Here is a 27,831-nt window from a genome sequence, read left to right as displayed (position 1 = left end):
GGCAGGCGGGGGGGCAGAGCGCTAAGACCCTCTCCCCTGCGGTTAGTCACTATCAGAAGATTCAAAGCTGTCATCGCTGTACTCGACCTCGCTTTTCTTAGCGGTGGGCTCTGCCAGCTTCGGGACCGACACGGAGACCGTCGAGATAGATGCACGTGAAGGTCTCCCAGCCACGGAACCCCCAAGCGGTGATATTTTGATCAAGCTTTGGCTGCTACGGTCTGAGCTGTCGCTGCTACTACTGCTGTCGGTGCTGCTACTGCTGTCGCTAGAGCTGCGCCTCGAGGCTTTCACGTGACCACTCGAAGAGCTGTGTGCAGTTGAGCCAGACGGCGGTTCATTAGGCTTTGAGTCCCCGTCTTCTGTAGCGATCGGAGAGGCGGCAGTTTCCTTTGGCCCACTCGCGTCCGCGGCCCCAGCGTCGGCTGTGTCCACAATGTCTACAGCGGTGCCCGTTGCAGCAGAGGGTGAAGAAGCAATGATGTTCTTAATAGTGGCGCCGTCCAGTCCCGTGTCCTTTAGTGACTGCAAGATGCTCCTCTCCACCTCCGCGCGTGCCCTCGACTGCTCGTTCAGGTGCACCGGCTCGGCGAACACCGGCGGCATTGCGGCGACCCTCTGCCTCATTTCTGCCAGCCGCTCCTCGGCTGCCTTTTCGCTCTCTCGCATGGCTGCACGCAGTGCCCGCACCTTCTCCGTGATCGCCCGCTCGTGCTCGGCGTGGTGATCGACAAGATACGCACCCAGTCGCTTGCGAACCTCGCGGCGTCGTTGTGCCACTGCCCTCCAGAACTGCTCATCTCCCTCCGCCGTCACGGTGCGTTCCTCAGACTGTTTGACGTAGTGAGAATAGATCGCCTCCGTCCGCAGGGCGTGTGCGCGAGTGCCGCGAGGAGCGCCGCCCTCAGTTGCGATGCTAGCCGGCATTGGTGACGTGCCGGTTGCTTGATGTCTCTTGCTACTGGACGGTGAACGGTGGCGATGTGGCGGCCCGAGAGCGGACACGCTGCGCATCGGCCGGCGCCCCACAATTTTGCCGTCCCGCGCAGTAGGTGTCAAGTCAAAGGGCTGCGGCACCGTTGTCGAGTGTTGCTGTTTCTTCTCAGCAAGCGCTGCCTTGTGTTGTGCCCAGAGAGCTTCGAAGTTTGGCACACCCGGCCGCACGTTTGGTTTGAATGTGAGGTGTGGATTGTAGCGGCGCCACACTGCCTCTCCATCTTGCTGTGTTCTCTGCTTCGCTGTTTTCACAACAGCCGCCGCACCTGTGGTGACGGAAGAAGCTGGCGCGGTGACAGGAGCAGGCGGTGCCCGCAAAGGAGCGGAGGCAGCCGGTGGAGGAACTGGGAGGGCGCTACCAACACTAGGAGGAGGAGGAGGAGGGGGGGGAAGAGGCGGTGTCGTTGGAACTACCGTTGGTGCAGGTGGCAGGGAAGTGGAGAGCACTGCGACACTGGGCTGTGGTACTATGGAGGCTGGAGGCGGCACGGGAATGGCGACCGAGGGAGACGGTACCGGCAGCGGCACGACCGTGGCTACGCCAGGAGGGGGCTGGGGTGCCGGAACCGAAAGAGGCGGCGGAGGCACCGCTGCAAGACGAGGCGGGCTACTCACACCTGGCGGTTGTAGTGGTAGTGGTGGTGCTGGTGGTGGTGGTGGTGGTGGCACTGGAGAAAATGCCGCGGCGGCGACGGTGGTCTCCCCCGCAGTGGCTGGCATTGAAATTGGGTTGGTGGAAAGCGCAGCCTGTCCAACCCCGTAGCACGGTGCTGCTCCACCATCCCTTCCGCAGCTCGCAGCGGCCAGTAAAGCGGCTACGCTGGCATTAACGGAGTTGGCAGCGTCGGCGTGGCGGGCCGGGGAGGGACTTGTGAGAAGCGGCATCACCTGGCGAACCTCTGCGTCAATCTCGGACTTTCGAGCCTTTGCAAGGAATTTGATGCGCTCGTTCCGCACCCGCTCGTGGTCGCTTAGTGCGGGCCAAAGCCTCATTCGTACTTCAAGAGGGATCTCACGACACGACGCCACGGTACCCTTGCGCCGGTTCCCCGCGACGTCTGCACTTTGAGCACGCCTCCGCAGCTCGTTCCTCGTGAGAGGCTTGCCATCGGGCCCGTAGATGACACCCATAAGCCCCTCCCGCGTGCTGCGCAGTCCTTGCGCGGAGAGTCGCACAAAGGCCGCGTCATTTTTGGCAATACGAGCACGCTCGCGCGCCATCATCTCGATTGCAGCCTTTCGCTGACACCACTCCTCGACCATCAGTGCGTACTTGTTCATAAAAGTAGAGGGCGGTACAGGTGTCGCCTTGTACGGCTGTCGACGATGCTGTGTCGCCGCAGCGTCTCGCGCCCGACTCTCTGCCTCTGCACGCTGCTCTCGAATACGCAGTGGCTTGACGAGCTCTCGAGCCTCGAACGAAAACGGCTTCACGTTCTTCGTAATCTCACGGCGGTCCTTGTAACCCTGGTAATCGTTCACAGAAGTAAAGTACCGATTCATGGCCTCCCGCGCGTAGGACTCATACTTGCGCTTCAGGGATTCCAACTCCCCAAGACGCTCCTCATAGTTCCAACTTGTGCGGGTAGCTCCCCCAGTGGCCACCGGCGAATGTGGGGATCCCCCCTGCGTACCAACCACGTCGTCGTGCTGTGCTGTTCTTTTTGTGCCGTCATGATCTATGAAAACAGCAGTCTCCTTTGTGACAGGGGCGGTGGTGGTGGTACTACTCGCTTCCTGCGCAGTGAGCTCGCGTACACAGCGGCGTGTTTCCTGGTGTGCTTCCGTTGCGGCGGATGTGGCGGAGGCGCGCCACGTTTTGTGAGGGATACCCAGCGCGGTGTGTCCGAGTTGCTGCTCCAGTCGCTCTTGCTCCTCCCGCAGCTCAGCCAGCTGAGTAGCGAGCAGCTCCTCCATGGCGGTGTCTCGCAACTATCGAAAGTAGTGCCGTAAACGGCTTCGCTCCTCACCTCGGAACTCCTGTCCACACACACACACACACACACACACACGACGCCGTGCGCTATTCTTTCGCCAAAAAAAAGAGGCTGTTGGTTTGGAATGGGTAAGTGTTCAGATTACGGAGCCCCCCCCTGTCCTCTTTAGATTGATTGGGGGGGGGGGGATATATATATATATATTCTATATATTCTATATAGATATTAGACTTTGGAGAGGCAGGTGGGCAACGCGTTTGGTGGTGGTGGTGGTGGTGGGGAAGGGGGGGGGTGCACAGCGGCAAGACCGTCGTCTCCTCAAAAAAAAAAACATACCCACGCACACAGAAGCAATGCAAGAAGAAAAAGGGGTGAGATGAAGTAACGGGGAGGGATTAGCGAGGAACTCAAATAGGCGAAGAACGGGGGGGGGTCGAATATGTGCGCATGTAGCGGCCAGGAGTTGAGCAAAGCGCCTCGTGCGCAATTGGGAGGGGGAGGGGCGCACGATGACCGCCTCCCCCCCCCTCTCTCTCTCCCTCATGAAGGGAAGTGAGCGAGCAGAGGAAGGCATTACAGATGGGAGACACAGCTGTGGAGCAGAGCAACCCTGGGTGAAGCATGCATACCTGCCACTCACACTTCACGCGCATTCGCTGACCGGCGCATCCACTAAAAAGGGATGCATTGGGGTGCAACAGCCGCCACCAAAACAGCAAACATCACGTCTCTGCATTCCCCCTCCCTATCACGATCTCCAGTAAGTGGCAAAAAGGGGTTCGGCGTAGACGAAAATAGTCCGAGGCAACGCAAGAAGACGGCGGCACGCGTGCAACAACGAGTGTGGACTGAGTGATGTGCACAGAGAAGAAGCGATAACCAGGAGAAAAAGAGACAAACGAGACATTGTAATCCTGTCTTCTGAGGAGGGAAGGAGAACAACGATGTCGAGCGTATGTATGCGTGTGTGTGTGTGTGTGTGTGTAAAAAGGGGGGGGGCAGAAGGAACGCGGGAATGAACAAGCTTCTGTAGGCAATGGGGCGCACTAAAAGAAAGGCTGCTTCATTCTAACACTATGCGAATCTCTGTCTCGCGACGATGCCGAAATCCTGACCACACTACCATCGCTGCCCCCGCCTCCGCGACTGCCACTCCGATTCCCGTGAGCGCCAAGGACCACAACAGCACCGCGGATGCCGTGGCGTTGGCCCATACGATGGGCAGAACGCGAGCAACGATAAGAGGCAATGTGGAAAGCACGGCACCCAGCACCATGCACGCGGCGCTAGCAGCGTGGTCGACGTAAAAAGACACAGCGTGGTAGGCGTACCAGCACAAGAGGGAGCAGAGGCCGCCACCGAGTAGCACAACCACATCGGGAAAGAAACGGTAGCAAGGGAGAAGCGCACCGTCCCACAGCACATGTACGTTGTTCCACTTAGCTGCGGCTGAGGCGCGGGCATCAACGCCACTCCCTCTCCCACTGTTTGCTTCATCAGATGCCAGGACCATGTTCATGATGTACGCGCCAATGCCAAGTGTCAGTGTACTCACCACCAAGGAAGTCGAGAGCAGGAAATGCTGGCTCACACGCTGGCTCATGTCCCGCAGCTGTCGCACAAAGAACGTCCAGCACACTCCAGAGATGACAACGCTCAGCCCCCACCCCAACAATGACAGAAGGGTGACGCTCGGCGAGTGGCGATGAACCACCATCTCCTGCAATACACCGCCGAGCCCCATCAAAACCACGCCAAGGCTAGTCGTCACGCAGCCCAGTGCATCCCAGTGGGTTACAGTATCCCCACTGTCACTGCGGTTGAGGTGTTCCAGAATAAGGTGACAGGCTAGAGAAACCGCCATGAAACCCGCGACAGTCGAACTGATGAAACGACTGAATACTATGGCCGCGACAGATCCGCTGACGAAGAGCGCGCCGAAGGACCACAACTGCGGTAGCCGCTCGCGCTGCCCTGCGTCTTCGAAGAAGCTCTGCTCTTCTTCGCTGTCCGGCCGCCAACAGAGCAGGAGGTGCGCCGCTAGCACGGCAGCTCCCATCCCTACAACGAGAAAAAGGACAAATGTCACAGACAAGGCACGATCCTTCAGCCCCACTTGATCCTCCTCCAGGTACATCACGCTGGCATGCGAGAGTCCGAGGAGTACACCGAAAAGGACAAGCAGCACGTAGGCGTACCACGGGCGACTGTAAACCACCACTAGGCGCATATACTCGTTCTCCGGACGCGCAACATGGACGGACTCTATGACATCCTCGGAAAAGTGCACGCGACGTGAAGAGGCGCTGCGAGCCCGTGACGGTGGGTCGGGCTCTTCCACAGAGTGATGCTGATATTGACTCCTCTCGTTTTTTTCGTCCGTTGCTGGCCGGGCGCGCATCGCCGAGTCGCCTGAGCGCCGTGCAGATGATGTTGGTGTGCTGTACGGTCCGCAAGCAGCCCTGTTGCGGTGTTCCTGCGACGACACCGTCGCACTCAACAACGGCGAATCATCGCCTAACTCGGGCACCCCCTCGTCCTCTACTGGTGAACGCCGCTCTGTGGATTGGCCTTGCCACGGAGCAGCGTCAGCGCTGGAGCGCCGGAGGAGAAGCGAAACGCCTCCAGCAAAGGCTGCCTCAACACCACTGGGTGCGGCGAGTGCCCTGCACCGGGTGCTGATGCCACCTGGCGGTGGCGTGCCGTCTCGTCGAGACGACGACGACACATGGACGAAGGGAAGAGACGGCGATGTCAACGGAGGCGGCGGCGGCGGCGGCAGCAGCGGCGGGTGCGACTGTCGGCCCGTTCTGGCGGGCAACATCGACGTGTCAAAGTCCACCTGGGTAGCGCGAAGAGTGCTTTGCCGCCGCTGGTAGTGCCCTGGCCGTTGTGTCAACGGTGGAGTTGTAGAAAGGCTGTCAGAGGGGTGGTGAGACTCGGTCGTCACCGCTGAAGGGGAAGTAGCAGTAGCGGAGGAGGCGCACAGCCCAGCTCCTCCAGAGGTGCCAAGGGCGCCCCCCAACAGAGAGCAGCCAGTACGATAGGAAGGTGCCGAGTGGGCCTGAAACATCAGCCGCTGCGACACCACATCTGCTCGGCGAATGCCGAGTGCGCTGGAGAGATCACTCAAGGCAACACTAATGACACCGCGATCGGCGGTAGCGAACGTGATAGCGCGCCCCGACGAACGGCTAGTGGTACTACCGCTGCCGCCTGACATGTTGGTGCCTGTGCTCGCCTCGCTGGCGCGGCTCTCTTGAGAGGAACGGAGATGCTCTGTGGAAGCACCGCAGGGAGAGCGGCGAAGGCCCCTGCTGGAGCCCTCGTGGTTATCACTCATCGATTCCTGTGTCACCTCTTCACAAGAAAAAGAAAAGAAGCGGCAAAGAATAGCAGACAAATGAAGCGAGAGAGGGAGAAAGAGAAAAGGCGCGCGCACTTGGAAAAAAAAAACAGCGTCAGAAATTTTGTGTGCGCGTATACGCGTTGTATTCATGTGAGAGGTACTCGTAGCGAGCGGTGTCCACATTCAACAAAAAAGGGAGCAGAAATATGGAAATCAGTTGCAATGATGGCACCTCTGTGCGCGTGTGTGTATGTGTGTGTGTTGGTTCACTTTACTCGGATGCATACATCCGATCCACAACAGCTGGCTTCTCCGCACACACCGACATGAGCGACAGAGAAGTATTAGCCAATGCAAGTCGCATTTGCGGTGTAGAAACGAAAGGACGACCACACACACACACACACGCTGTGCGTGTTTCCTTTAGCAGCGTGCCCATTTCGCGGTGCAACATTTGATTCCAACTTCATGCGCCCCACCCCCTCCCCCCCCCCTCCCGGCCTGTCGCACTTTTATTCTGTGGCGGAAGGCGTCGGTGAACACAAGCGTTATAGCGATGACTGGCTCAATCACATGAGCGCCGCCCCTTCTGCAAACACCGCCAACCCCCCACCACTTCGCAGGTGGAGTCACAGCGGCCTCCATTATGCCCATGGATCTTCGTGGTGAGCCTCCTCGAAGTGGCTCAGACCCCCACCACCCATGCACACGTACACATGCACGCCAATGGACACTGATGGATAGGCTGCACACGTCCGATTCACCTCGAGTCGTTACCCGCCCCAGGGATGGTGCAAACGGGCTCACTGCCGTCAGTTGCTGCGACGCACTGCCATCCAGCCGTTCACAGACTACGTCAACAGCGGATCCATCACCTCCTCCATCACCCCCACCTCGTGACCGCGTGACTATCCCCAGCAAAGAAGCTTGGGCATTGAGCATCGGGAAAGACGTTGCTCAGTTCCCCATCTCAGAGTGAGCACCGGACCCCGGATACCCACCCACTTTGCCCCCCTCCCCCACACACACACACAGTGTACCCCCATCGTAGAAGGACACAAGTCCAAACGGCTCACAAAAAGACAACATCAACTACACTGCAGACAAGTATGAAGAACGCGTGCACCGCGCACACACACACACCCACTCCCCTCCGCATTTTCAGTGTGTAGAAGGCACAATGGAGCACGAGTATGGGGGGGGACGCCCTGATCCCCCGTCGTTGCCTGTGCTAAAAAGAAAATTTGTGCTCTTGACGATGAGCACGTCTCGATCCACATGGAAGCAGGAAAACATATATAAAGTGAATGAAAAGATCTTGTCGTATGTTGCACATAGTCAAACGCACAGACGTACATGTCTGACCGTCTTCAAACTGGCACCCACCACGAGATGCGCATAACCAGGGAGAAAGGAAAACCAAGGAAGTGGAACTGCTCGAAACAATGCAGCGGTAACAGCTGATTGCGGTCTGGTGGCGGAGATCGAGTCTCTCTCCTCACTCCAACCCCTTTCATGGCAGCTGAAACACTGGTTGCCAGGAACACACAAAAATAGAAAGAGAAGGGGGGCCACGGATACTATGGTCGAGCTCCTAAACCATAGTGTCTGGGTCCGCACGGGTCATGTCGGCCTCCAGTAAGTCATACATATACGCGATATTGACCTCGTTGTGCATACCAACGACCGCACTCACTGCGTAGCACAAAATCGAGAAAGTTGCCCCTTATTCCTCCTTCGACTTCCCCCCCACCCCCCCCACCCCACCCGAGATGAGTGCAGAGCGTGGGTATTCAGTCTCTGCAGGAGCAACGCGAATGCCTGGGCAGCGCGGTGTACGCCATCGAGGCGCTGGCAGTGGGCTGACGGGATTTTGTACAGGGAACGCCGCAGCCCTGGGTCCGCTGCAGATGGGCGTGGAGACGCGAGCCGCGTGCACGAAAATGGGACACACAAAAAGGACACCCAAGCTGGAGGGGTGGGGTGGCTCGGCTGTGAGCGCGCGAGGTTCGTGCACCGTGTTCATGAGAGCGGCAGGGTTGAAGTCCTCCGCTGCGCTTGGCCAAGATGTCTGCAGGAGGCGCAGCACCTCCAGATGGCTCACTACTGGATGGCAGGTGGCACCGTCCGCGCTTGGCCATTTTCTTTTCTGCAGCCCGGTTTGCCTCGCCTGAAGCGCTGCGAGGCTCGCCAGTGCGGCGTTGTCCGTGAACAGCTAGCGGAAAGTAAGAGCGTGTGCTGGGCACAACGTGTAGTCTGTGTCCAACACCTTCAGAGCCTCCATCTGCGTTGCTGCAATCTCGCGCAGCACACCGACCTCGGCCAGGGACCGCTGAGACGACGATCTAGTGCCCTCGTCAACAGTGAGGTCGCCATCATTCCCAGTGGGTCGAATTGAAAGAACTCTGAGCAACTCAGGCAGAACCACCGGCCACAGTGACGCCGTAAGGGATTCACGCACGTTGCAAGGCAGAACAACGCGGAACACGAACAGGGCGGCGCGCACAGGCTGCAAAAACAGCTGCTTGCGGTGCAGTTCGCTGACGGTTGGAATGGAAGAAGACGAAAATTGCTGGAAGGCGTGTGTGAGCTGCTCGCGAAGAAGGTGCACAAACTCCGTGTGATGCGACGATGCCATGCTTGGTCCGGCAGCGGTTGTGCCGGCAACGCTTCCTGTGGTTGCCCCACAGCCCCAGGGACGACGGGGGGGGGGGGGGGGGGGGATTGCTGATGTGCATGGCGTACGTATAGAAACCCAAGTTTCGCAGAGACCGCTCCCACAGGAGCGCCTCTGTCTGGGGCGACATCATGATCGCCCGATAGCCGCCCTGGGGACGGCACCAAGCGCTCTCACATAGGAGGCTGTGAAACCCCTGATCCAGGGCACCCCCCCCCACTCGCGCAAAAGCAGCGCCCACTCGTGCAGTGCGCCTCGGCTATAGCGGAAGAAGTGCTCCGAGAAGAGCAGCGACAGCGTATCGTGCTGTGCACGACGCCCAAACATAAAATCCGGCGCTAATTCGGATACCAATGCCCGCAGTACACGAAGAGCAGCACACACCAGAGGGGTGCCCAGCGCGCAATGCCTGCTGGAGGCAAAAGTATCCGCTCGAGTGGAAGATACGGGCTTTGTCAACCCCACAGACGTGTGTAGGGGGGGGAGGGGGAGGGCAGAGCAACTCCGTTAGCTTCGCTGTAATCAGCACAACCCTCCCAAATGCAGTGAATAAGCGGAGAGAGCAGATAGGCGTTGGTGAAAGCCATCGCCTCTGATGCTGCCGTCGAACATGTAGCTGTGTAAGTAGAACGAGTGAATTCGAGTGAAGCGTACAGAATAAGAACGCAGGGAAACGATCCGCAAACAAGTGTGAGTGCTCGTGAGTGAACTGCACCACCAAAAAAAAAGTAGCGAAGGCGATCAAAAAAAAATGGGGGACAAATGGGTGCAGCGGTGCTCTTACACACATATGGCCGTGTATGCGTGTGTCCATGTTAGGAAAATTCAATGCACAGAGATACGCTCCAATGTGCACCACAGGCGATGTGTGCAACAGAACACCGCGAGCACGCACAATTTGCAAGGCGACAGAGGAGGAGGCGTGAAGGAAAAGTTGACCGATTCTTTCACATGAATTCGCGGCAACGAAGCCTGATAAATACACACACACACATAATGTACATATATATGCTTGATTGTCCCCCCCCCTCTCCACTCACCCACAGAGAGGGAGTCCTATATGATAGTGAATGCTGCGTGTGTGCGTGTGCGTCTCTAAGCTCATCTCCCAATCGAGTGCTTCTGTATGCTGACCGCGGCCACAATGAGGTATAATTGAACAATAGAGGAAAACCTTGAATTCGAAACCGGGCGCCCTCGTTTGTTGCACGCAGGGGGACAGAGACCAGACAAGCGAGGCCGCCCTGGGGCTCTCTCACCTCACTTTCCCCTTTCCCTCCCTCTCTACGCGCGTGCGCACACGCTCGTACACATGCACAAAACACACATCAATAACCTGGCGTACCTCTCAAGAAAAAAAAAAGAGCCACCCCATGGAAACAATAATAAAAGCATGCATGCATATAAATATAAATATATATATCTTGATTTATGTACCAAAAAAGAGAACGGAGCGACGGGCAGACACGACCTGCGCACGTCGACTGGAAAAGAAGGAACGATTGGAGCACGGGAGTTGAGGTGGACAGTGGGGGGGAGAGAGAATAAAAACAGCCGCATACGCGCACCGACGAGGTTTTTCAGAGTTGAACGCGTACTTGTCAAAACATTGTTATTGGTGCAGATTCTCGTAAAAATTGTCATTGATGCGGCTGTAAGAAAAAGTGCCACGCGCCCTGAGGTAACCATACGCGAAGTAGCCACCTGCACCGATGCCACCGAGTAGCAACAAAAGGAGCAGGCCATAGAAAATGAAGCGCAGTATCGCTGACAGACGGCTTCGGCCGCCACTGTCGTCATCGCCGCTACCGCCGTCCGTTTCGTCGGTGTTTGGCTTGTCAAAGTCCCACGCGTCGCTTGTGCCGTAATAGACGTCAGTTGCGCTGTTAAAGAAATCAATCTGGTAGGGGGAATCCAATGTGCAGCGCGCCTCGTCCGCCCACCTTCCATGCTCCTTGAGCATCTTCAGATTGTATGTCAGACATGTCGTGAGCATGGCGGCAGGCTGGTTTGCGATGCCTCGCACCTGACGCACCTGCACCGAGCTCCCAAGTTTGTGGAAAGCCAAGGCCAGCTGACTGGCTGCACCTTCCGGCAGCAGCGCATCTGCGTCGGCAGCGAGGAGGAGGATCTGCTGCGTCGCATTGACCGGGAGCACCTGCGAAGCAGCACTGCGGGGGATACGCGGGAATTTAGTGGCGGCTGCATGAAAAGACGATAGGGATCTCAAGGCGGGTAGAAAAAGGCGAGAAGCGGCAGCGCTTTTATGGAACACGCCAATGTTGTCCGGCGCCGCCTCCGAGATAAAGTGGTTTACAAGCCAATGCATCTGTAACGGAATGCTTCCGGGGCACTCGTAGTTTTTTTCTCCACCAAGGTAATCAAAGAGTTTGTTAAGCGCCGCGACGTCCTGGTCGCTGCAGCGTTGCAGCCTGTAAAGAAACGATGGGATCAAGCTCAAGAGATCTGCCTTGCTCCTGAGGAAGGGATAGGCAGGGTACCGCAGCATGAGGGCCAGCACTGCGCGTAACCGATCGAAAAAAACGGTGGCGTCGCCCTTGTTTGATCCCCACTTGAGTCGCCGTGCACACGACAGCTTTCCCTCTTTTGCCCTATTCATGAGGGCTACCAGACGGTGCCATGACCCCTCCGTCGCACCCAGCCGTCCCACACACCCTACTTGGTCATCGCAGAGAGCTAGGATGTGCTGCAGGGCCACATCCATGCCGCTGCCGCCGAAGTATTTGTACACGTCAAACTTGAGCGGGTTCACGTAGTCCAAGAGCACCACCGCCGCCCGGGTGTCTTGGTGGTGCTGCAGAAAACGGAGTACCAGCATGCTACTGAGGCCCTGGCCCAACACCACATTGAATCGTTCATTGCCGAGGGTGCGCAGTGCCCGATTTAGGTCGTGCGCCGCCTGGTCTGCCGTGTAGTGTGACATGTTGAGGGGACTGCCAGTCATACTTGCCGCCGCCGCCAGCTCGGTCGCGCACGCCTCAGACATCCAGCACTGCTCATCATAGGGTTTCGATGTCTTAGCGCACGTCATAAACGAATCCGATTGATGTGAGCCGCGCGTGTGCACAATGACAACATCTATGCCTTCGCGGAAAAAACTCTTTGCCACGTTTATGTCCGGGTCATCCATCACCATCCAAATGGTGAGCGTGTCTTTCGAGCTAGGCTCCTTCAGCAACGCATCCACTGTGAAGTTCAATCGATTCTTCTTCTCCTCCCAGTACTGGTACACCTCAATGGTGGAACACGCTTCGAACGGGGTGGCACAGTAGCGGCTCCACGTCGGGGTCGGTAGCACGTCGCCTTTTGCCGCCACGTTCGCAAGTCCAGAGAACAAGACACAACCGATCAGCAAGGCAAGCAACAGGGACAGTGCCACCGGCGCCCCACGTGCACGATGCAGCAACGCCATGGAGACAGAAAAGATGCGTCCAGACCAGAGGGGGTTATCATGAAATAATAGACCTGTGCAACGAGGCCCACTCCCCCCCCCTCCTTTCACAAAAAAAAAGAGCGAGGCGGCAACCACGCACCAAGCAAGAAAGAGAAAGCGGTTGCAACGCGATAAAAGAGAGGAAAGCAAAAGAAAAAAAAACAGAAACGTGCAATGTGGGGATGATTTTAGTTGTTACTGTTGGAAGTGGAACCTTGAGGGGTGCGGATGGAGGGAGGCGGAAGGGGGAAGAGGGAAGAGGGGGGGGGGGGCGGAGAAGGCGAACATGTGGAGAAATAGGCCGTGGCATCAACGCCATACACGAACTCGGGTGATCCGATAGAGGGGAGGGGGGGCGGGGTGCTGGTGCTGGTGCTACCGTGCAGCTTACACACAGACTTATTCTGTAAGGTGGGTATTTAGCCCCTGTACGTGTATTTTCTGCGTGGTGCTCACGAGAGCACTGGAAGAGCCGACGCTCCCGTCTGCCGATCCAGATGGGACGATACACCGAGGTGCAATAAGTAAAGCTGGCGCTAGGACGCGATCAATATTAGCAGGCATACCTGAGAAAGACTTCAAAAGTATAAAGATACGGATATAGGGCAACAACAGATCCAAAGACAGCATTGCAAAGGCCTACCAACACAAGCAAATGAGCTCCCTCACCCGGCTTTGTTGGCGCCGGCCTAGTTTAGAACGTCTACGGGGGGGGAGGGGGGGAACCCGCCAGACCACCATAGGAATCATCAGAGAATGGACATCTCTGAGAACTGCGCGCCAGACACAAATACATCTTCTCCCTCTGAGAGGGCAATAGAGAGGCACTCGTCTAGACCGTGAAAGAGGAGGAGATGCTAAAGCAGAAGTGATAGCAGGGCCAGAAGCTATTTGGTACGCCTCCGCGCACCCACACAGTCTTCACTGCCAACCTTCACCAGAATCGATAGATGAACACAGTTTAAGGGAAAGGGAAGTGGGAGGGGGGAGAGGAGAGGGGAGAAGAGAGCACCACACCGACAACTACAATGGTGTGCTCTTTATATGCAGCGCTCACCCCCTTTTGGCAGCATCTCGGAGTTGTGTGTGTGTGTGTGTGTGTGTATGTGCGTACGTGTGTACGCTGATGCGGAAAAAAAAAGAGGAATGAAAAAGTGAGAGACGGGTATCGGGATAAATTAGGAATGTGTGGCCCTTTACACACGTACATGCAACCAAACCCTTGCGCATACAAGAGACATCCGTGAAGGCAAACGTCTGGTGGTACCTTTGTGTGTGCCTCTGTGTGCGTACGGAAAGCTCAACGGCAGTTGAACCGTCCATGGCCGAATAGGCGATTTGATCACCTCCATCCCCTCTCCTACTCGCTCAGTAGTAGCCGCAACGACATGCCGTGCGTGCTCGTGTGTGAGAACTTCCCTCGGGGGAGAGATGAGGTGTGGGTGAAGCAAAACAGGCCTACGCTGGCCTGGCATGCGCCAAGATACCCGCCCCCCAAACACTCAGCCCATGGAACGCCATACACAGGGAGGAGAGGGGAGAGGTACACGCAAGGCGAGTCTACACCCTGGCACACCCCCTCCTCCTCTCTTGCTCGATGTGAGCGTCATCCGGAGAAGTGCCACAATACACACACACACACACACCTTCTGATAGACATCACCCACCTTTGTTGGCCTCTGACTTTAGGTAGGAAGAGAGAGGGGTCGGATAGAAGGAAAAGAGGGAGTACTACGACAGTCCCCTCCCCCCCCCCCCCCCCGCAGCCGCTGCCGTATGCGTTGCCTGTTATTCTTGTTTCCATCTTCTTTAGAAACAAAAAAAATGGAGAAAAGGGGGGCACGTATCGAGACGAGCACGCGCATGCAGACGCGAGCACCTCACAAAAGAGCGAAGGGGGGCGGAAGGGGAGAGAGAGGAGGACACACACACACACACAGACACACAGAACCGGACGATTTGATATCCCTTTTTTCCCCTTGTTGACGTGTTTTAAATGGCACTTAGCTAAACAAAGAAGCCCGCAGCGATGACTCAACGGCATCAACAGCAGGGGCAACAACAACAACAGTAAAAAAACACGGAGAAGAAAAAAGAAAAACCTGCAAAACAAGTGCACACTGTTGAGGTGCGAAGGTGACCATCAGTACGGGGAGAAGTACCATATGCCAAAGAAGCTGGACGAGGGGGGAAGGTGGGCGTGAGAAAGTGAAAAAGAAAACCGTCTGAGCACAGGCGCGCTGATATCCCTGCGCAAAGGGGCGAGGGAGACTCACAAGACAGCGGAAGCCCACACAAGCACACGCACCAGATCATCAGATACGACTCATCAAAGAAGAAGAGGGGGAGCACGAGCCGTGCAGATCAATTGAACATTCACACGTGTGTACACAGAAGACAAGCAACGATAAACCATCTCCCACACACACACACACACACACACACGCTCCCCCATTTCATCTCCGATGTCGTAGAGGGACACCACACCCCTCAGTGTCTGTCTCTTCAAGAGAGAGTGTGTGTGTGTGAATATCGACTGCTCATTAGCACTTATTCGGGGAGGAGAGGGGAAGGAGGGCTCTCTCATTGCCCTTCTTTGATAGAGGAGTACACGCCCACCTTCCTCTATTCGGCTCTCGTCAACACACTCCCCTGTAAGGGGCCACCTCCTCCTCCTCCTCTTGTTTTTGCGAAGTCTTCCCTTCATCCTTCCTCTTCTCGATCCAGCGTCAGAAACGTAAAAAATGCACTGCAGCCCCCCCCCCCTCCTCCTCCTCGTCCAGAGCCACTTTACTTCTCCCCTTCCTTTCAAATCGCTACCGCCTCCCCCCCCGCCACCGCACACGGCTGCGCTCTGTAGCTCACGAGCCCCACCACTAGACAACAATAATCGAAACCATGACAACCACCGTATCGTAGCGTGACGACACACACACACACACACACACACACACACACGCACACACCTCTTGAATGGAACCCGATTTAACCGAAACCTGACCACACCCGCCGCCGCCGCCGCCGTCCTGTGTTACATGTCTTTTTTTTTTTCGTCTACGCCTTTTTGGCATCATTCCTGCCCTGCTCGCCGCCCTCCTCCACACCGTTCTGTTGAACCATTTGGGTCGTGTCGCTCGCAGACTTCTGGCATAGCTTCAAGAACGACTCGCCCTTTTTCCTCTGCGACTTGGCCTCCTCCGTCTTCGCATCCGTCTTGAAGAGAAGCAGAAGAGCAGCACGGCGGAAGCATATCATTGCATCCACCTCGAAAGAGTTGGGTGACGCGAGCCCTTCCTGACACTGACTCAGGCAACGTTCCGCCTGCTCCAGCCACCGCTGGAACTCGCTCTGCGGCGCGCGAGCTGCCATCATCACAAATATGCGCGACAACATCATGAGCGCGTCACGCTGCTGTGCCGTGATGATCTCCTTCAGACCCTCGACACCGCTGTTGTGCACGACGTTGGTCACCGCCAAGAGCGAGGCAATCGAGTCCTTGGCAACCTTCACACGGCGCCAAAACTCTGCTGGGATGGTGCTCTTGAGCGCATAGTTAATCTGCAGTGACGCAAGCGCGTGCAGGGGGCGAGCGTAGGAGACGTACTCTTCGAATGTGTCAATCGGCACGTCGAGATCCTCGCAATGGAAAGTAGTGAAGAAGAGGATATGCGCCTGAATGGCGAAGTCGGCCGACGGGCTGAAGACATACAGATAGTCGAGGCATGCCGCCGCGAGAGGCGCGCAGCCCTCCAGAATAGCGCTGCGGTTCACCTCTCGCAGCAGCACGCAGGCAAACCGCGCCACCTCCTCCTGAGGCGGCGACGACGTCAGGGCTGTAGACGACACCAAGCGATACTGTAGACCTTCTTGACGTGCCGACTTGAGCACGTTCAGCGTTAGCTCAATCGAGTAGCCGAGAGAGTTGTTGGGGTCCACTAGCACACTAAATGTGCCTTGCTCGAGGCAGCGCCACCATGCTACGAGCGCTGACCCATCCGGCACCTCCGTCACGACCTCACCAGACTGGCAACGGTACTTCTCGCACAAGAGGGGACACAGTAACTTGTGGTGTCGCTTCATGTGCACATTCATACACTCCCGGGAGCAGTAGCGTGGCACCTCGCAGTGCTCGCATGTATAACCGATTGCGTAGACGGGGTCGAGACAGTGCGCGCATCGGTGGCCGTAGAAGGGCTTTAGAAGAAACCGGATCGGCTGCGGCGTTTCTATCGATTTTCCTTCGGCCGTCACCGTTACCGGGCCCATGTACCATCCGCACGACTTATACCCTGAGCAGTTCAGCACAACGTCCGTCAGCATCTCCGGCTCCGCAAGCCCCAACGTGGCCGCCTCCAGCCGCGGCATCCGCACCTCCAACCCGAGAGTAGATGAGGATGGCACTGCGCCGGCCGCTTCGAAGCCCTCGACCTGACGGTAGTAGCTACCAATGGCCACACTGCAGCGCCGATCTTTCTGGTGTACCGGTACGATCGGGATGCCGTCCGGCGACGTTGAGCTCTGCGCCGGTGTGCCGTCTCGGTTAATGCCACGCGCCATCCCGCTTGTCAGCGACGGTGTCGGTGAGAACACTTTGGCGTCTCCCTTCACGAAGAACATTTCGTTCTCAACGTCCACGCGGATCAGCATGTGCCACTGGCTGAACTGGGAAAGAGAGCAGGACAGGCCGCCGCTCGCACCGGGCTTGACGCTTTCCGAGGGTGCTGGGGCTGGCGACGAGGAGGAAGAAGAGTTTGTCCCAGTGCCGTTCGCCTTCTCTTGTGCTGTCTTCTCTGGCGGGAACACTGTGGAGAAGTGCATTGTGTAGAGGCCTGAATGGCCCTCGCGTCCAACGTCCATTTTTCTACGTATTTGATGCCTAGCGGTGTGTCCTGTGTGTGTGTGTGTGCGTGGGAGGGGGGGGGGGACAAGGAGAAAAAGAGGAGAGGGGCATGGGGACGGAGTGGGGCACGAGAGAAAGACTTGTGCTTGGGCGAGTACGTGGGGGGGGGGGGGGGCTCGATGCTGCTGTGTAAGAGAGAGAGAGCACTAAGCGAATGACCCACTCACTCGTTCCTCTTGCTCACCTGTGTGTACGCTACGCAACAGTGGAAAGCCAAGAGGAGCACTCTGCGCGTTCTACAGAGATGGGTACCTCCAAGACACCTAAACAGCCCCGCCGTCTCGATGAACGATTTACAGTTGACGCCCCCATGAAAAAAAGCGAGTTGACGACTAGGATGGACCCCTGAGATAACCATTCTCCTTCCACACACACACACACACACACACACACACACACTGATAGAGCCATGCATCCGTGTACGCGTGTATATATATATATGTGTGTGTGTGTGACGCTAGTAGAGGGGCCATGAATCTGTGATCACCACCACTTGTCGCAGCCGAGCACCTCTCGAAGAAAGACGGTGGCGTAGCATGACAAGGGCAAAAAAAAAGAGAGATGTAATGTAGAATGGTTCATCGCGTCTGAGCTACCATCCCCGCCATCATCGCTGGGAAGCTTCTGCTGGATCGTGGAGCTCGCTGGTGCTTCCCACTGGAAAGACGCATGGGTGGGTCGTGCAACTACTGCACGCCATGAGCCAGGCACAGGCACCCCAGCCACACGACGCTGTCCAAACCCCTGTTCCGAGGTCCAATGCAGCTCCCGCAAGGCGTGCTGGATGGCTGCATCCTTCACCTGCGTCCACAGCGTGGTCAACGCGGGGTCGCTAGAGTGCGGGGTGTTGGGGGCCATGCGGTTCCCTTGGTATCCGCCAAGCGGCAGCTCCGCGCTCGCAAGAACCTCAAGGGCGAGCGATGCGGGTGATTTCTCCCATGTGGGGTCCTCCGTCTTCGTGTGGGCTGCCGCCTCAGCGACCTGGTGCTCACCATTGGCGTCTTGGTGCGGTACCACCGCTGCTGATGAAACCTCTGCCATCCACTTTGACACCGCGTAGGAGGCCGCGCAGTTAAAGAAAGCACTTTGTCCAGCGTGCACCCAGAGGGATCTGAGGTAAAATGGGACGCCTTCGGTGATGGCCTTCTCGCAGAGACATGTCCACACCTCACTCTCCATCTGCACGTCGGCATGGTGGAGAGGGTGTTGCGAGAAGTACATGCGATACGTTTGCCGAAGAGCATGCGTCATGACCTGTGCGTCACGCAGGTTGCTCGGCACGAAGCGCGCCTCCATCTTTTCAGGAAAGGCATTGTAAACGTCGGGACACGCACGATACAGACTTCGGACCGCTGCTACCCATCGAGCGGCGAAGAGGTGGACGCCAGTGTGATCACTGACGCGCTCGATCGCCTCACTGAAGCGCTGCTGGCCAAAGTAATTGATGAAACCTATCTCTACACAGCGCTCAAAACGGCATTGGATGAAGTCACGCAGCGGTTGCGGTGCGCCTTCGCACGTCACCGCGGATGCTGTGCCGTTCACGGCGGTCGTCTTCAACGACGACCCCCACATCTTTCGATCCTCCTCACTTGCCCACCGCACGCCACGAAGACGTAGCGAGAACCAGTTTCCTGAGAGCTGCCCCAGCTGAATGGGCGCATTGAAGGGAGCTGCGCGGAGGAGGACAGCGTAGCTTTGCTGTGGGTCTGCTGGCCAGCGCAGCGTGACGGGGCAAGCAGCTGTGGCATCCCCCAAGAGCGCGTGGACACGATTCTGTGCTTCTTCCGTGGCAGCCACGGGAACGGAGCACCGCTGCACCGACACCGCCTTTTTGTCCTTCATGCCCGCGATACAAACCGCACCGTCCCTCACGCCGAAGTACTCGCCCAGCAGCTGTCGCATCTCCGCGGTCTCCAGATTTCGCTTCTTCACAATGATGTGCACGTATGCCGGAGTAGCCCTCTTGGACACCGGTGTAGCCGACGCTGTGGATGCGTCGGCTGAGTCAGCCTCCATTGCCGCGCGGGTCCGCCGAGCCCCGACACCGGTGCCGCTGGTGTTCGTTGGGTGCGCAGTGCCATCACAAGTAGGTTTGTGGCCGCTGCGATCTGAGTGGGAGCGCATACGGAGGGTGACATGCCCCTCACGCACTTGGCAGTTCACAAAGGGGTAAAATCGGCGAAGCAGCTCGTGCACCTGTCGCCGCACATCCTTGTCAGACACGAGCGGCATTGACTCTGCTTCAACACACACTGCCCACTTATCGAATGGCTGCCGCCGCATCGCTTCTGTCAATGAATCGAAAGAGGTGTTGCAGAGTCCCTTGGCTGACGCACTCTTATGCGCCCTGGAAGCAGCCCAAACCTCCTTGTCCTCGCAGTCGAAGAGCTGATGCAACTCCGCACACATCTCATCGCTCCACTTCCGCTCGTGGCGCGCTGCTTGTGCCTCCACTGACCACCGCGCTATGCAGAGCGCCGCCTCATTCCCGAGCGTAGCGCAAAACAGGACATAGTGCAAGTTCAAGAAGCACGAGACTACAGAAGCGTCGTCACTGCCTGACGAGGTGCCGCTGGCGACAGATGGGGACACCGGCGCATCGGCACAGGTGCCGAGGTGAGGGAAACGGCGACGCACTATCAAATGCAGCAGTTGCCGCTCTTGCTTGTTCGGGAAACGGCCTAGCGTGTGCGCCGCCCTGCGCCACCACAGTGGACTCGACTCCGCCTCAGAATGCACAAGCAAGTTGCCTTGAGCAGCGCCGCGGATGTCGCGAAGAAGCACGGAGAGAGTAGCTTGAGTGAACGTAGACGACGCACGCGCCGCCACCTCGGTGGCGGTCCCAAAGAAACGCTCTAGTTCTCGTGTATGCGTAGAGAGTATATCTTGCAGCGCTTGCGCGGAACGCGAACAGGTTCCCAGCATCCGGTCGTGCCGAGGCAACATGACTGGAAGTGGGCTGAGCGCACCGTCGTGTCCGGCAAGTAGGCCCTCTTCGGCCTCATCACCCATCAGGTGATCTTGAGCGGGCTGTGGGTCATCGGATACGATCGCAGAAGAAAATTTGTAGTTTTCTGCATCGGTGCGTTGCCTTGCCGGATCCACCTCAACTACCACGAAGTCCTCTGGCACACCCTTGATGTCACCGGTGGCGCACTGTACTGACGTCGTGGCACAGTCCGTCGCTGCAGCACTCAGCCGAGTGCCGTCCACGCATGTTGCAGACGAGCGTGCGATGGAAGGCAAGGGCGTAAGAAACGCGGTGATACCACATGCTTGTAGCATGGCTGAGAGACTTCGAAAAGAAAAAAGAGAAAGAAAATGTTAGCGCACAGGTGTGCTTACGCTACCATAACATCTGCAGAAGAGGTTGGGGTCTCTGTGAGTATGTGTGTGCGTGTGTGTGTGCGTGTGTGTGTGTGGGTGTGCGGTAGGTGTGCGGTGGCGACTCGGTAAGCGCCTCACCGCTCCAGAAAACGACTACGAAGAAGGCCAAGACAGAACGATCAAGCCAATATAGACAAAGAAGGGGTGGAAGGAGGTGAAAACGGAGAAAGTATAGCACAGCGCACCTCAGGGGGAACGGCGATTCCGTGACGGAGAGGAGACGGTGAGCTCAGTGGGTTCGATCCACACTAATGCACACTCGCACACAGCACGATAAAGAAGAAGCGCCAAGTGGTTAAGCAGTTGTGGGGGGGAGGGGAGGGGGGGGTAAAAGGGAGGGGACTCACGTACTCCGCTGCGTCCAGTCCTCACACGCAGAAGTAACCAGACTATTGCCACCCCCGGATGCTCACAGGAGACTAGGCGCATCCCCCCCCCTCCTCCTCCTCCTCCTCCTCAATCACTGTGTCATCCCTCTAAGCGGCTGGGACTGAAAAGAACGCGGCACACCACCCGTGTGTGTGTATGTGTGTGAGCTCTGCTGCGTGCGAAATGTTGTCGATATTGCATTGCCTTCTTCGCAGGCTAGTTGGTAACGTGTACGAGAAGCAGGAGAGGGGGAGGGAGGGGGGAGCCATGACACGGATGCTGGTGCTGCTAGTGCTGGCTCCTTTCGTAACGACTCATTCTGCTCCCTCGGTATCAACGGAGTCCTCAGCGAACTGTGCGCCAATCCTCTCAATGAGTCGATCGCCTACAAAGCTCACCCTGGTCAACATCCCAACCACCCGCTGTGATCGATTGAGCACCGGGAGGTGGCGCAGTCCCAGGTGGCGAAAGGTGTAGTACGCCCTCGAGACACAAACGCCTTCCTGCACGTACGGCGCGCTCTGGTCAACGTAAGGGCGAAGGTCCAAGTACGAGCGGATGGTAGACAGTGGCAGATGTTCCATCATGGGAACGCTCGGCAGGCGGTTCCAGAAAAGAAACTCCCGCACGCGCCCCAGCTCATCTGCTGTCACGTGGGATTGAACAGGGCTATCCGCGCTGACGTTCTCTGACGCTGCCCCGCCCCCCGCATCTGCCCTGTCATCGCTGCCGTCCTCCCCATCATCGTCACCGTTACCCTCACTGCCGAGCACAACCTCTTTGGCATCACGTACCTCGCGCAGGTAGACTATCCAGAGCAGCAGCTGAAGCTGTGCGCGTGTAATCATGCCCACGTAGGCTTGGTTCGCCTCACCAACTTGCACAACAGGAAAGGCGTTGTGCCGTGTCATGGTAAGCACCTCGAGCACCTGCAGAACTGTGTTCATCGTCTGCAGGACTGTAACGGGACGCGCCATGATGTTGCGGACTGTGTAAGTGTCGAGTAGGTGCATGCTCGTCTGTGCCTCAAGAAATGGCACCGCCTTTACCTCTAGCAAGGCGTGGTAAAAAGAATGACAGAGTTTGTTCGCTACGCCCTTGGCGAGGAAGACACTGAGCATAAGACACGTGATGTGCGACACGTCCGCGGTCAACTCCATCATTATGACGACGAGGGCAAAGGTGAGACGGGAAATGCCAGCAAAATATGCCGCGGCCCCGATAAGAGCAACCACACCCTCGTCTGCCCACACGGGGCGCTGAAAGAGAATCCCAATCAGGCGACCCTGGACAGCACCAATGAGCAGCGACGGGATGACAGTGCCGCAGGAGATGAACATGCCGCCAGCATAACTGGAACCCACCACGTAAATCGCGAGGTGCAGAAGAAGCGACCATGCTGGAAAAAGTCCCGCCGAGTGGCGCGAAAAGAGGAGACGCAGTAGGTTGTAGGGGTTGGTCATGGTGAGGGTAGCGAGCGGGTGATGCGTCACGTCGGGCTGCGCGCAGAATGCGGTGAAGAGCTCCACGTTCAGGGCCTCTTTCTTCTCTCGCACGTGTGGTGGGGTCGGCACGCACGGCGTGAAGAGCGGCAACACATAGCAAGCCGTAGCGAAAAGAGATGCGAACACGCACGGCTCCAACACACGGCGCAGTGCCTTGGGGAAGAGGCAGCGCGCTCGCCAACGCGAGAAGCGAATGCTGCTGACCGTATAGGCAACGGCCAAGAGGCCAGACAACACCGCAACCATCACAGTTGGGATGAACGTATACGTGTATAAGGCAACTGTGTTCTCTGGCACGGTGTCAATGTAGAACACCGAGATGGCGGCCTCGCGCACGTTGCCAAGCGCTGTGTCGGTGCGGTTAACGAAATGCCAGCCGGAGAGAAACGAGTTGCACGTCTGAATAATCCACATGCAGGACAGGCAGGACAAAAACATGAGCCACGCAAGTCGCGCCGAAAAATGAGTCGCCATCTCCTCCAGTACAAACACCATTCCACCCAGCGGGCTGGAGAAGGCACTTGCCAAGCCGCAGGCGGCGCCGGCGGAGATGAAGTCGCGCTGATCACGCGGATTGCGAAACGAAGCGAAGACGGAGGTGGCACTGCACCCCAGAGAGCGGCTGCGGCCCGTGGGGAGGCCGGCACCAATGAGCGACCCCATGTGAATCATCGGCCCCTCCGTCCCCACTGGCAAACCGGCACTCACCGCGAAGATGCACGAGAGCGTCTTTACGACGAGGTTTCGGATGTTGAAGATACGCGGGAACATGACGCCGTTGAGGTAAGCCATAACATCCGGGATGCCGCTACCAGCAGCGCTGGGCATTACGAGGCAGCAGAGAGACGACAGCAATGCCATTAGCACGCCCCACATTGTATACAAGACACATCCGTGCAGCAGTGCTGACCAAGACATTGTGTGCAGCACCATCGAAGCATCGCTGTCGTTACCGCTATCGCTTCCAATGTTGAGCACTGCAGGTATGTGAGAGCGGGACTCATTGGGCGGGGGGTGAGTGTGGTTGCGGCTGCGCACCACCCCCTGCACAGCATCCAGCTTCACCTCCGCGAGGTAATCGAGGGTCTGAAACAGCAAAAGAGACCAACCACCCACAGCGAGGCCGATAAAGACGAACATCAACACCCGAAGCCACCCCTGTGCGTCCTCGGTGTTTTGGTGAGTGATACTCACGCGGTGAACGAGAGACTGGCCCTCGGCGTAATCGATGCTCTCATAGCAATCCATGCGACGTCGCTCATCTGCCGTGAACACGTGCGGGCGGTGGGCTTTCTCGAACAGCGGCGCTCGAGCGCGATTCACCTCAGCGTCCCCAACCTCCTCCACCTCCCTCACAAGCTCGTGAAACCAGGCAGCTGTCGCTGCATCCGACTCCCGCCTGCCGAGGGTAGCGGACGGGGCGTCTGGCGTCCCACTGGTGCCTACATTGCCGTAAGCCGTGCTCATACCTGCAGAGGCATTCGCTCTGGAAGAAAAGACTGGTGGAATGCCAACGTGGCGCTGCGATGTGGACAGAGGTGGTGATGCGGATAGCGGCGGCGGCGGCGGCGGAGGTGGCGGTGGCGGTGGCGACGCTCCTGTCGGCAGGGAGCAGCCAACACCACTGCTACTGCAAACGGTGGGCCCACTCGAGGAGTCAGAACTCTCTTCCATCGCGATAAGAGGAACGGTTGCAATCCCCGCAAGCAGCAGACTAGGGGCGCGATGGGGGGGGGGGGGAGGTAAGACGATGTCGCAGTGTCGTGCACTGCGAAGAAAATGCCAGCGGGCGCGTGTGTATGTAAGGGGGGGGGAGGGAGGAGGGAGGAGGGAGCAGATACCTACTCAAGAGTGGCACACGCGCACAACGTCGAGGCAGTAGTGTAGATAAGTAACGGGAGGGGTAAGAAGGAAGTAGTAGTCGAAGAGGTACAAAAGAATCGACATTTCAGTGGGGCAATAATTGGGGCCTTCGTCTACAAATCGACAGCGGACGAAGCGGGTGAGAGACAGACGAGAGAGAGAGAGAGAGACGGGGCGCAGCCACAAAGAGCCGATACAATCGGCCTAAGCAGGCGAATGACCACACAGAGAGAGAGGGAAAGAAGTGGGGTGGGTGTAGACACACACACACACACACACACACACACAACAGCGCACATTGGCCGCAACGATAACAGAAGTGCGGGAAAAAACGAAAAAAAAAAAGGAGGAAAAGGAGTAGGAAGGGAGGTAGGGATGTCCGCTGGTGTGCTGCTGAAACGCCCGTGCAGACCTCCCTTGGCATGCACACACAGGCATTCGCGTCTGCCCATGGCTGCACGACTCCACGGGCTGCGATGTTCCTCCACCCACACAACATACACTCACACCTCTCTTCTCTGAAGCACACATACACACACACACACAATCATTCACATCGATTCTGATGCAATAAGCTGTCTATAGACGGTGTTACGACTGCTGGCTTCGCTGTCGTAGGAGGCCCTGGAGCGGCAGCCTCGCAAATGGAGAGCCACTTCGCTGCGTATCGACGTAGCAGGTCGTTCAGGCTGCGCAAGTAGAGCGAGGGGTAATGGTGCCAGGCGGCCTCGGGGACGAGGATAACCTGTTCTCGCACTGCGGTGGCAGTGACTGGAACAGCGAGGAGATGACGGCGGCGCGTGCCTGACGTCATGTTGTACAACGAGCCAGGGATGGCGAGAAGTGGCACTGATTTTTCGGATACTGCGGCAACGGCAGTGCCGCCGTCATCGAAGACGGCCCTGTCGCCGGCATACAGAGCCTCCTCCGCCGGCTGCGGGTATCGATGCAGAAAAGCCTCTTGCAAAGACCGCACCTGCAGTCGGCTAACCAAATCCATGCCGTTGCTGAAAGCCAGGAGGCGACTTCCAGAGCGTTGCTCCTCCTGACGCAGCCAACCATTCAACAACGCCAGCACGCGCCGTTCCACGACCGGGGCGGCACCAAACGTGCAAGTCACTGTTTTGGCAAATGGAACGTGCGCAGTAGTGCTAGTCCCACTCGCCGTTGGACCCATGGAGGAGACGGCGGCAGAGAGCGACGACGGGGCCGACGCCAGCGAAGAAGGACATGTGAGCGACTTCGTGCGGCGCAGAAGCGTTGTCGAAGAGTGCAGCGTCGCGCGCCATGGCCCACAATACAGGAGATGAAACAGGGAAGCCTGGATGCCGCCCAGAGAATGTCCAGTGATGCAAAGCTGGTAGTTGCTGTACTGGTGGTGAACGGCACGCAGCACAGGGAGCAGCTGCGTGCCTGCCTCGACAACAGACTCGTAGAATCCAAGTGGAATGGCTGTGCACAGACGTTGCGACATATCTCTACTAGTGGTAGCCGCTGCTGCGTCAGCCGCGAGACGCTCCAGCACGACATTAGCGTAGCCCTCTGTGACATCCACCACGATGTCTGCCGGTGTCAGAGAGCCGCGGAAGGTGAGCACGACACGGTTCGCCGCGTGGTCTAAAAAAAGAGCCCAGCAAGGTTGACCTACGCGCAGTGAATAGCGACTTGCCACGCACTCGAGCAACGCGTCCGGCTCCTCGCCTTGGAGCATACGGCGCATTGACTCGATCTGCTCCTCGGAGTTAGCGCAAACGTAGCGCCGGTGAGGCTCTGCCATAAGCTTCGCCAGCTCACATAAGCTAGAAAAGTAGTTGAGCTCGAAGGGTAGCCCGTAGGCGGCAATTGCATAGCGAGCGAGGTAGGAAGCGGTGTCGAGAGTGTCCAGTTTGCCCTTGATGATGACCTGATCGGAAGGTGTCACCGGTAACTGAGACGTAGACAGAGGAACGTCTGGGGCGGAGGCAGGTGTTGTCAACTGTGAGTGCCTCTCACGCTTACGGCACGACTCTTGACGCACCCACAACTTGTATGACTGGCGGCTCAACTCGCTGTTAAGGGCTACTTTAGCAGCGTACTGCGAGACGTCCCGCTTGCGAAGGCCGCATCGAGTGAGCTGGGCCTGCACCTCGCGCGCAATTTGCTTCGTCAGCGCCGACCACGACGGTCCCCCAACGACCTCCACGTGAAACGGATCCATGCGCCGCAGCTCCGCTACGTCGGCGTCCTCCATGGCAGTGTTGGCGATGTCCGTGGAAATGGGGTAGCCGTAACGCTCGTCTGTACTGGTGTCGAGCGAAACAGGAGCAACGTCGGTCGTCTCCTCGACCTCATTTTCTTCACTCCACGCGGCGGGTGGAGCAACGACTGTCGCGGCTGCAAAGTCTCCACTAACGGAGCTACTAGAAGAAGCCGTCGTGCAATTGCTTACTTTTGCACGGTCCTGTAGGCCGTCGCATATTTCACAACGATAGCACGTTTCTGGCGGATGTGGAGATGGTGCCGCCGGGGTGGTAGGCGGGGAGGTGGCAGCACAACGTGCGCTTCGTCGCCGCACAGCCCAGCGGGCACGAAGGGACGGAAGCCCTCCGAACGACGAAAGAAAAGACGAAGCGGCTGTGCTGCGTGGTGCGGTAGCCACCGCGGGGGGGTATAGGGGTGAGGGGCGTCCAGACGGCGCTAAAGGCAACGTGGGAACGTCCCCAACCGATGGTGCAACGAGACTGATCTCGTCAATGGCCTCGGGTCTTGACGTGTAAACCGTAGGCTCGTCGTACGGGGAACGTTGAGAGGAGCGAAGGGTGTAGAGTGGATAGGTGCAGGTGCACACACGGTCACGGGGCGACGGGGTATGTGGAATGCGGTAACGGTAAAGAGGCCGGCACCACTCCTGGACCATGCAAAACAGCTTCCCCTCCAACCTGGGAAGCTTCTTTGTGGGTGGAGCCATGCGCAGATGACGCAACATTCTCTTGGACGGCTACGCCTGTGCGTGTAAGTCAGAATGGGTAACGTCAGCCACTACGAAAATACACCAACGACGGCGTCGATCGAGGAGGGAAGGGGGGAGGGGGGAGGAGGGAGGGGGAAGGGAGGAGGAACGCACAGTGTGTACGGCAGAGTACCCTTCAGTGCTTAGAGCTTATCTTAGGCAAGGGGAGAGGAGAGGGCGAAGGCCCAAAAGAAGAAAAAAAATGATCTGTGAGGGCGAAAAAAAAATTTTTGAATTGAAGTTGAGTGTGATGATGAGGCACACACACGCGCAACCTCGGGTGCACCTGAGGCCACTCGTGATGAAAAAACTCGATTCTATGTGAGTGCGTGTTCGTTGAAGGATTTAAAAAAAAAATCACCTAAACTCACACAGACAACAGCAGCACGAACAACACAGAGG

General features: G+C 57.6%; 7 protein-coding genes across 7 annotated transcripts; all 7 read right to left on the bottom strand.

The window, feature by feature from the left end:
- Positions 1 to 42: 42 nt before the first annotated feature.
- Positions 43 to 2,913, bottom strand: JKF63_02712 (uncharacterized protein; the record flags this gene model as incomplete). Its single annotated transcript, XM_067898736.1, has 1 exon — positions 43 to 2,913. One exon carries the CDS (start codon positions 2,911 to 2,913, stop codon positions 43 to 45), a length of 2,871 nt encoding a protein of 956 aa, XP_067754893.1.
- Positions 2,914 to 3,996: 1,083 nt separating this feature from the next.
- JKF63_02711 (uncharacterized protein) lies at positions 3,997 to 6,276 on the bottom strand (the record flags this gene model as incomplete). The annotated part of the gene is made up of 2 exons (XM_067898735.1): positions 3,997 to 5,641; positions 5,672 to 6,276. 2 exons carry the CDS (start codon positions 6,274 to 6,276, stop codon positions 3,997 to 3,999), a joined length of 2,250 nt encoding a protein of 749 aa, XP_067754892.1.
- Positions 6,277 to 10,571: 4,295 nt separating this feature from the next.
- JKF63_02710 (uncharacterized protein) lies at positions 10,572 to 12,392 on the bottom strand (the record flags this gene model as incomplete). The annotated part of the gene is made up of 1 exon (XM_067898734.1): positions 10,572 to 12,392. One exon carries the CDS (start codon positions 12,390 to 12,392, stop codon positions 10,572 to 10,574), a length of 1,821 nt encoding a protein of 606 aa, XP_067754891.1.
- Positions 12,393 to 15,467: 3,075 nt separating this feature from the next.
- On the bottom strand, positions 15,468 to 17,270 carry JKF63_02709 (uncharacterized protein; the record flags this gene model as incomplete). Its single annotated transcript, XM_067898733.1, has 1 exon — positions 15,468 to 17,270. The coding sequence occupies one exon, from the start codon at positions 17,268 to 17,270 to the stop codon at positions 15,468 to 15,470; it is 1,803 nt and encodes a 600-aa protein (XP_067754890.1).
- A 238-nt stretch (positions 17,271 to 17,508) lies between these two features.
- Positions 17,509 to 20,601, bottom strand: JKF63_02708 (uncharacterized protein; the record flags this gene model as incomplete). Its single annotated transcript, XM_067898732.1, has 1 exon — positions 17,509 to 20,601. One exon carries the CDS (start codon positions 20,599 to 20,601, stop codon positions 17,797 to 17,799), a length of 2,805 nt encoding a protein of 934 aa, XP_067754889.1. The 3' UTR covers positions 17,509 to 17,796.
- A 785-nt stretch (positions 20,602 to 21,386) lies between these two features.
- Positions 21,387 to 24,044, bottom strand: JKF63_02707 (uncharacterized protein; the record flags this gene model as incomplete). Its single annotated transcript, XM_067898731.1, has 1 exon — positions 21,387 to 24,044. The coding sequence occupies one exon, from the start codon at positions 24,042 to 24,044 to the stop codon at positions 21,387 to 21,389; it is 2,658 nt and encodes an 885-aa protein (XP_067754888.1).
- A 943-nt stretch (positions 24,045 to 24,987) lies between these two features.
- JKF63_02706 (uncharacterized protein) lies at positions 24,988 to 27,405 on the bottom strand (the record flags this gene model as incomplete). Its single annotated transcript, XM_067898730.1, has 1 exon — positions 24,988 to 27,405. One exon carries the CDS (start codon positions 27,403 to 27,405, stop codon positions 24,988 to 24,990), a length of 2,418 nt encoding a protein of 805 aa, XP_067754887.1.
- Between the last annotated feature and the right edge of the window lie 426 nt (positions 27,406 to 27,831).

This window comes from Porcisia hertigi, chromosome 32 (assembly GCF_017918235.1).
Source record: "Porcisia hertigi strain C119 chromosome 32, whole genome shotgun sequence".
Taxonomy (NCBI): domain Eukaryota; phylum Euglenozoa; class Kinetoplastea; order Trypanosomatida; family Trypanosomatidae; genus Porcisia; species Porcisia hertigi.
The sequence above is the reverse complement of the archived record's forward strand: the minus strand, read 5'-3'. Positions and strand labels throughout refer to the sequence as shown.